The sequence below is a fragment of the Nymphaea colorata genome, chromosome 5 (assembly GCF_008831285.2).
Source record: "Nymphaea colorata isolate Beijing-Zhang1983 chromosome 5, ASM883128v2, whole genome shotgun sequence".
NCBI lineage: Eukaryota > Viridiplantae > Streptophyta > Magnoliopsida > Nymphaeales > Nymphaeaceae > Nymphaea > Nymphaea colorata.
In genome coordinates, this window is record NC_045142.1 from 10408502 (window position 1) to 10417774 (window position 9273).

The 9273-nt window shown below is 36.9% G+C and overlaps 1 protein-coding gene across 1 annotated transcript; it reads left to right on the forward strand.

Annotated features, from left to right (window-relative positions):
• LOC116254464 (uncharacterized) lies at positions 1 to 618 on the forward strand. Its single transcript, XM_031629859.1, has one exon. It carries the CDS (start codon positions 1 to 3, stop codon positions 616 to 618), a length of 618 nt encoding a protein of 205 aa, XP_031485719.1.
• Positions 619 to 9273: the final 8655 nt, after the last annotated feature.

Genomic DNA, 9273 nt, shown 5'->3' on the forward strand with positions numbered 1-9273 from the left:
ATGTTGCGGGTCCTTCAAATGCTTGAGGTGGTTAAGCGCAGCCTGATACACTGGAACAAAAATTCTTTTGGGCGTATTGAGGACAACATAAAGTCCCTACAATGTCGTCTTAGGCAGACACAAGTGAATAGTGAGGCAGGGGATGGGTGGGCTTCTAGGGAAGAGGAATCCATCCAGAGAGAGCTGGAGCAGGAATTACACTTGGAAAAGATCATGTGGAAGGAAAAGTTCAGAGTCAAGTGGTTGTTAGATGGCGACAAAAACACACACTTCTTCCAAACTATTGCCAACAATAGATCTAGGAGGAAGCGCATTGTTGAACTCGAGGTGGTTGGACAAACCTTCTCTACAACCAACAACGTGTTGGAAGCAATTAGCAGCCATTTTGAATGTTTCCTTAATGATGATAGAGCTAGTGGCGAAATCTCTAATGATATTTGGCAGAGAGAATTTGTCACGGCGGAGGAGAACTCTTTTCTCTTGGAACCAGTCACCTACGCGGAGGTCAAGGAAGCAGTTATGTCTCTTGATAAGGACAGTGCTCCGGGGCCCGATGGCTTCTCGAAATGGCTTCTCGAACTTTTTTTATCAAATCATGTGGGAGGAGATTGGCCATGATATTTGGAGAGTGGGGGATAATTTTTTTAGAACAGGGAAGATGGTGCGTAGTTTGAACAGTACCTACTTGATGCTCATCCCCAAGAAAAGAGGAGCACGTCAGATTGAGGATTTTAGACCCATTGTCCTGTGCAACAACCTTTAGAAGGTGATTGTTAAAATTATGGTGCAGCGCATGAAGAACATCTAGCCCTGTATGATTGGGATAACTCAAGAGGCCTTTGTTAAGCCTAAGGTGATCCATGATCAGATTGCTATGTCCAATGAGCTGGTTCGTCTTTTTGATAGCAGGGAAGAGATCGTGGCCTGTCTCAAACTCGATATCTTTAAAGCTTATGATAGAGTTTATTGGAGATTCATGCATGACAGCCTTCTTTATTTGAGATTTCACCCGTGGTGGAAAAAGTCATGCTTTATGTCTCCTCAGTCTCCTATATAGTGATGATGATTAATGGTGACGTAGGGAGAAACTTCACTGTTGCGAGGGGTGTTAGGCAAGGCGACCCAATGCCTCATAACTTTTCATTCTAGTAATAGAAATGGTCGAAAGGTATTTTAAGGGACAAATAATGAAGAGAACCATTCGCCTCCCATACTCAGTAAGAGCCATACCTGATGTTCACTACCTAATGTATGTAGATGACCTCCTGCTGTTTACTATTGCTTCTTTCAAATGGCTAACCAGTATCAAGAGTGTCTTGAGCCAGCTAGAAGGAAGAATGAGCTTCATAATCAATAACTCTAAATCCTCTTTGTTCACCTTTAACGTTGACACTCCTCTAGAGCAAAGGTTGGCCAACATTAGTGGCTGGCAGGTGGTTAAACTGCCTTTGGATTATTTGGGTGTTCCTCTTTTTACGGAAAACTTAAATGTGGACCTTTGCACTGCTTCAAGTCAGATCTAGAATTAACTGTTACTGAAGCATGTCAAAATTAAATAAGCAATACAAATAAAAAATATCAACTGTCCATACATTTATCGAACCTTATATGGAATAAAAAAGGGCCAGACTGAATTTGAATATGCGACCAATCCAGACCCAGTCTAATTATAGAGTTCAAACAAACAACAATTGAAGCTTTCTTTTTTTTTGTGTTTCCAGAGGAAAACTTTCTTCGAATTATTTTCCTGCATATTTTTGATAGGTATGAAAAAAATTGTAAACTCTAAAACTATCCTCAGAACTACAACTAAGAATATCAAAGTTATACAATCTACAAATAAGAAAGCAAACTCCAGAAATTGCCCCTTAAATTGAATACATATAAAAAAGTTTGATTCGTAGGAAACTTTTCTTCATTTGTCTTCCCTTGATTAGCAGCGATCCCTGGAATATTAGTAGCGAATAGGATTTCTCTTTGATACCAGACTCGGTGGCTAAGCAAATCGAACAAGAGAAGAATATGTTGGAAGAAGAAGAAGCTTCAATTGATAAAACAATTAACTATGAAGGAAGAACAAGTATTAAGGAAAGAAATAACAAAACAACAAGAAAGCAAAGCATCTAACATGCCCCTAAGGAATGCTAATACACTTAGATAGTGGATCTGGATCCAATTGCAAGGGTCTAGACAATTTACATCTGGTAAGGATCCAAGTAATGAAATTAAAGGGATAATCTGACACAAAGACATGAAACTCAAAACCAAGAATCCAACATACTGTTTTCCATGCCGCTTTTGATATCTCAGCACCCACAAGGATCTATGCGGAGGTTGCTCACTCTCGTTCAGGTTTTAGATCTCCGTAGTTGAGGAATGCAACATTTGAAGCTTCAACCCACGACACAGGGTAAGGCAGACTCAGGTCCACTACATCATTTTCCCTTGGTTGGAAGCCACTATAAAAAACCAGTCTCTATTGTTGCAAGAAAAACGGTCTGTAAAAGTCGCCAAACCGTCCGCAAAAATATCACTGATGTTGGTAGACGAACATCAGTGAAATTTATTTCATTGAAGATATTATTGACGCTTTAGATCAGATGTCATCGTATGTGATTTTTTTACTGATGTTTCAATGGATGCAAGTGTAGGGCAACTTTAATGACGGCCAACTCCTGTCATTAAGGGAGAGAGAGAGAGAAAAACAAAGAAGAGGGGGGAATAAGAACCGGTTTGCTTAGCCTTATAATGACACCCTTAATCTCAAGATCAACACTACTCACCAATTTTATCACTAAGAATAATCCATGTTCAATAATTAACCTCAGCCTCTACTGCTCAAAACTTTAGATATAAGTATGCTTATATCTATGCTAATTGGTAATATATGACAAGAAGCCAAGCCTATTGGCTGAGGTTTTTATAATGACAAGAATTGGTCCACTTGGTTTTTATAATGACATCCTTAATTCCAAGATCAACAATCCTCAATACCATCAAGATAACCTCCTCCATGATTGGATGACACCACCCATGCTGACTAGAGAGAGAGAGAGAGAGAGAGAGAGAGAGAGAGAAGAAGAAGAGGGGGTAATAAGAACTGGTTCGCTTGGCCATATAATGACACCCTTAATCTCAAAATCAACATTATTCACCAGTTCTATCACTAAGAACAATCCTTGTTCAATAATTAACTTCAGCCTCTATAAGTATACTTATATTAAAAAGAACAAGAAAAGGTTAATTAGTATTATGACAAGAAGCGAAGCCTTTGTGAACCATGAGTCTTTCACCTGGAAGCAGAAGAATCCACCTGCCTTGCTGCTTCCAAATCACTTTCCGGATCACAAGGCTGCAGGCTGCTACTGGACATCCCAGTCTCCCTTCTCAACATCCTCTTCAGCTTCACTAGTGGGTTCTCACTTGAAGACTTTGCCGCCGGCCTCTCAGGATAGTACTTGATGCTCTCTGACCGTTTTGCTGGCAGCTGGCGGGCAAAATCTGCCGATGAAACAACTACAGTCGCTAATCACTTAGAACGCCAAAATCCCTACCACCACCAACAGGGGAGCTGACGGTATCCACTGGCGGCTTTTTGGATCCTAAGTTGTGTTGTTGCCTGATCACTTAGAACGCCAGAATCCCTACCACCACCAACAGGGGAGGTGACGGTATCCACTGGCAGCTTTTTGGATCCTAAGTTGTGTTGATGTCAGCCATAGCAATAGTGCACCTTTTAACTTGGATGTCGCGTCCTACCACCTTAAGTTACAAGAACATAACATACGAGAATCGAACTAGATATCTACCTTTTTATAAGCCCATAACCCGACAAGTTACGCTATGCTCGTTGAGGTAAAGCGGGATATATGTTGTAAGAATAAAATTACAAATAAATTTTCACTAACTTGATCAGTTATACTGCGTCCCAAACCTTGACGTGACGTGAGAATGATCCATTTAATCTCTCAATTTTTGGTTCAGGTGACCAAGGTGCGAGCCTGTAAATGCGTGCAGTAAATGGCCTTGATATTTTCTCAATCTTCGTTTCATTAACGAATGTATATTTAAGAGGATTGATGATAAGCAATATCAACATGACATTTACATAAACAATTTATATGTTTGTTATCAATTCAATCAAACCTTATCTTCGTAACCCTTACTCCACACAAAACCGGTAGATGGCGGCCAACTCTGGCGACATGTCGATCTCTTTTACTCGAGACCGTCCCGTTCCTTTTTTTAATACTGCCTGGATTCCATTTTTGCGTTCTTGTTGTCCCCAACTGACAGCTTTTCTTTATATTTCTTTCTACGTCAGCAGTAACGAGCTCTGTTTCTTTATTTTTTTTCAATTGATTTTTTTTTAAATAACTTTGTCTTATTCTTTTTTCCAGCAAAAAATTTAGAGCAGCAAGAATGATAGGTTTCGTGGAGACATTTACATCGCATATACAAGATCTGAAGAACCTTGTGGGTCGTCAGAATTGGTGCACATCATAAATTGACAACAATCTTCTCTCACTGGCAATATTGATTTCCTAACGATTTCATTCATGATATTAAGTTCCAAATCCTGACGATAATTTTCATTCATGTTTCTTTTTCAAGAAATATAATGTTGTCGTGAGTGCCTTTTTTCAGATCAAAACAGTGGAAATTTCTTTTTTTAAGAACTGGACAGTTGTTCTTATGTGTTTTAAAGAAACTTGCATTTAAAAAAATATATAATTCTGATCAAACTTTTTTTTGTTTTGTAATTGTGGTTGAGTAGGGAGAGACGCCGAAACTCTCATCCAACCTCTTATTTTAAGAATTATTTGACAAAAAAATATTCTCAAGTACGCTATAATCTTAGAAAGCTGATTAATCTACACAGGTCAAGAGAACAAGACAATATTAAATCTAATGTACAGAAACAAACTTCTACCAATTATTGTTGCCAAGTTCTTTCAGAATAATGACAAATACTCTTTGTATGAGGACCCAAAATAAGGCACGAAATTTAAGCAATTAAATGGTATCGCCTTTTCTCTCATTCTCTTTTTGTCTTTTCTAGAGAAGAAAAGCGTAAGTGGGTCACCTCTGGCCTAAGATTTTGAAGAGCGAAAATTTACTAGTTAAAATTTTCAAAAAATTTAATTTGAACCCTCCACTGTTTCTGAAAAAAAATATATTTGGCTCATTTGAAAAAAAAATTCAGAAGTTTCTTTTAAAATTTCAGCCCCCAACATCAAGCCTCTACCTCCCCTCCAGTTACCGATTATAAAGGAATATTTTGAAGAAAGATTTCATGCAAATGCCTGCGATGCTTCAAAACTAATCACATTGCTCAATTTTAAGTTTGCCTCTTGTGCGTTCAAATGCTCTTGCACTGCCAGTTAACAAAGAAAAGATAACCATGAGAAAAGTTGGACCAATATTGCAAATGCTCACCTGCATTGGAGTCTCTTAGAGCTGTTTGGCATTCATAAAACACCACCATTACAAGTGTTCAATGAATCTGTTTTATTTTTTGGAGCATATTCAAGAGACAATAACATAACATAGTATCTTCTCTTGGCTATTATATGGATATATAACTGCATACACCACTTGCCTGCATTAGAGGTAAGATTGTATATGGATGCTAAATATAGTTGGTCCCATTTATCCAATAATTGAACCCCTATCTGTCTCTTAATTTTGCCACTACCTAGTAACAATATACTCAACTCTTTTATATATATATATATATAATTGAACTATGTCACAGGCATTTATTTGTCAAAATGATAACTGATTTGAACCATGTCGTTTTGTGTTATTTTATTATTATTATTATTGTACTTTCTCTCTCCTCTATTTTAGCCTCCCTCCAACTAAGCCCGGTCCCTGGTCTGGCTTAGTGGGAGGGAGGAAGGAAAAGATGGTAGAATAATTCACCTTCTCTGCCACCACTGCCTGACGCCTCACCGACAGACTTGGCTAGTCAACATTTTGAAGTAAAGGTCACTAAAAATTCTCACCTTCGTGGGCTTTCAATGACGCTTCTTGAAAAACGTCACTAAAGAACAACCTTTATGAGGAAACACCACTAAAACAATAAGTCCCCACCTCTGTGGGTGCTTATTCTGGAAAGTGCCGTTATAGGTCAACAATTATTGGTATTTTTAAAGAAGCATCAGTGTTTCTACTACCATGTTGTGAAACGTCAACGGAAGTATCAGTTATCTGACTAACGTTTTGTGTAAGCGTCAGTAAAGGTTTTATCTCGAAGTTTTTCTACTATTGTTATTGACGTTATTTTTGTGTAAGTAAGGGCCCATATTTTCTGATGAAAAGAAAGAAGAGAGAGAGAAAACAAGTGAGAAAACCAGGCAAACAGGAGAAAAGAGGCGCTCTGGGTGTCAATGAGTAGTGGTTTGCATTTTCACAAAGTATCGTTTGGAGGAATTCATAGTGAGACCTTGGAAAATATAGTCGGTTATAGTCCTCTACGAAGTAGTATTCCTGGTAGATGGGGGAGACCCACCACCACAGTCACTACGGTGCGGCAGAAAAGAAAACGCACCCGCGTCGACACGATGTGGGTGTGGGTGCGACCCAGATTTGCACCTAAACCGCACCACGTTCATTTCAGTTCATTTTTGGGGGTTTTTTTAACAAATTTGATATTATTAATATATTATAATAATAAATTAATAATAATAATAATAATAAATACTCTCACCGCACCGTCACACTTAAATTTTTTGAGATGTGCCGCGCCAGCACCCACACCGGCACCAGCACCCAGCATCTTGGTGACATAGCCCACCACTTGGTAGAGCGGAGACTCCTACCTAATTCCTTGTCCCCTAGAGGCCGTTTGACACTAGTAACAACTTGATAGAGTCTAATGAAACTGGCTTAAATTTTGAGACAAAATCATTGGATAGTATCATGCTGTTACGAGTGTCAAACAGCCCCTTGAGGGTACACAGTATCATTTCGGCGTCTCGAGGTGTAGTTTTCACTGTATTTCAACTTGCTTATCAGTGTCTCCCTCGCACTCCTTCTGCAACACATGATGTTGATGCGCCCTATACTCGAAATGGAACTAGCCACTTACCAACCCCCTAATTAAGGTCAGGATAGATGTGCATTAATCATTATGGGCATTTATTTTTTCATTCATATATTAAGCATATTTTCAATACTCATATGACTCATTTACTGCACCTGCTCAACATATAGTATCACAAACAGTTTTTATGACTTGTAATGCCATAATACAAGTTCCTGACCATCAGGATCAATCTTTCAATCATATCTACACAAGCACATGCATTCATTTCTGGATCTCAAATATGAACTCAATCAAATCTATAATTTTGCAAGAGCACAAATACAACTACATACAAGTATATGTTGACACAGACATCATTTAAATCGATACGAGATAGATACATACGACATGACTTAGATCCATAACGGCACATGATAGCTACATCCACATATTCATGTCTATTTCAAGCTGGCTTTGTCTTCTGGAAATTGTTATTATTATTTATTATTTATCTTGAATTCAATTCATAACAATAAGGACAAGATACTAAGTCTGAACTTGGTTTTGTTTAACTAATATGGCCAACTGAGTTTGGATCCAGATTCAATTTAAAAGGAACCAGCAAGATTCAAATCCATTTAGACTTTGAAAATATATGTTGATGGTCTTCCTAATGTTAAAACTCAAGAGAGAATGAAGTTAGACTTTGGTTAGCCATAAAGAAATTAAAAACGATGCCAACTTAAAGGAATCAATTGATGGAGGTAAAACCAATTTGAAACAATATGTAGATCCACATTTGTGAATTGCAACTAAACTATGAACCAAAATCTTTATTTTAAAACAGATCAGCGGTTGGATCCACATCAAAATCTACTTTTAACAATTAAATTTTATTTTCAAAGGAAGGTGGATCCAAACCCCAATTTAATGTAAATTTACTTTCAATAATTAAAATATATTTTTAAATGATTCAGAATTATATTTAAATTTCTTTTTTTCTTGCAATTAAATATTTCCAAAACAAGATAGTGCCACTCCAATCCATTTTTCATAATTGAAATGTATATTTTTCTAAACCAAATGGATCCAAATCAGTTTCCTGATAAATTTGAGTTTACAACCATTCTTTTGCAATCGCCAAAATTAACAAAGCATCGAAATCATTAAGTTCTCAAACTGTGATAAATCCAGTGCAACCTCTATTAATTGAGTTTCAAATTGTCAGGAAACAAACGAAAACTTTCGGGAAAGAAATCATGATTTGAAAATTCAAAAGAGAGTTAAAACTCTAATTTTACAGCAAACCAGTCCGAGAACCTTTCTTTAGAATTTTACAAACTAAAACAGTGCATAATGAATTTTCTGAATTTCAGAAAAACCCCATCTCCAAAATTCATAACATGTAAGAAGGTAGAGCTAGAAACCTGTCTCAGCAAATACTTTTATGAAAAAGTATGCCAAATGAATTTTCCAAACTTTGAAAAGCTATTTCTGGAATATATATATATATATATATATATATATATATATATATATATATATATATAGAGAGAGAGAGAGAGAGAGAGAGAGAAGTCCATTGCTAACTTCTTGGGACGTCAGTGCGGACAGGAGATTTATTGACATTGAGCTCCTGCCAATGAAAAAAGTTTGCACTGACGTTCACATGAACATCAAAGAAAGGACCCTCGTTGGTAAAGAGGTCTTTACTGACGTTTCTTTAACTCATCAGTAAAGATTTGCTTATTTTTTTTCGTTTTGCAGGTAGGACTTCACTTATGATCGGAGTTAATTGTCATTGAAGGCTGCCTTTACTGACACGCGGTTTTCCTTGGTCAGTAAAGGTTTTTTAAGTGACAGAAAGTTGTTTTGGATGAATAATTGCAACCAGAGTAGAAAAATATATCAGAATTGCACTTTCCTTTGCCCAATTGTACTTGTCTTCATAATTTTACTTTACTTTTTATACATGTCATTAATACTTTAAGTACTGATCACATGTACATCTCTTATTCTATATATATATATATATATATATATATAATAAGAGAGAGAGAGAGAGAGAGAAGCATAACCAGTTCTATCGCAAGAACAAACCTGGTTCTGCTCATAACAAGTTAATTAACCTCAGCCTCTACTATTCAAAACTTTAAATATTTACATATATATTAGAAAGAACAAGAAAATGTTAATTAGTATTATGACAAGAAGCGAAGCCTTTGTGAACCATGAGTCTT

What these genes read in the sequence shown, in the direction of transcription:
- LOC116254464 (XM_031629859.1), top strand. Translation starts at nt 1, where the DNA reads ATGTTGCGGGTCCTTCAAATGCTTGAGGTGGTTAAGCGCAGCCTGATA.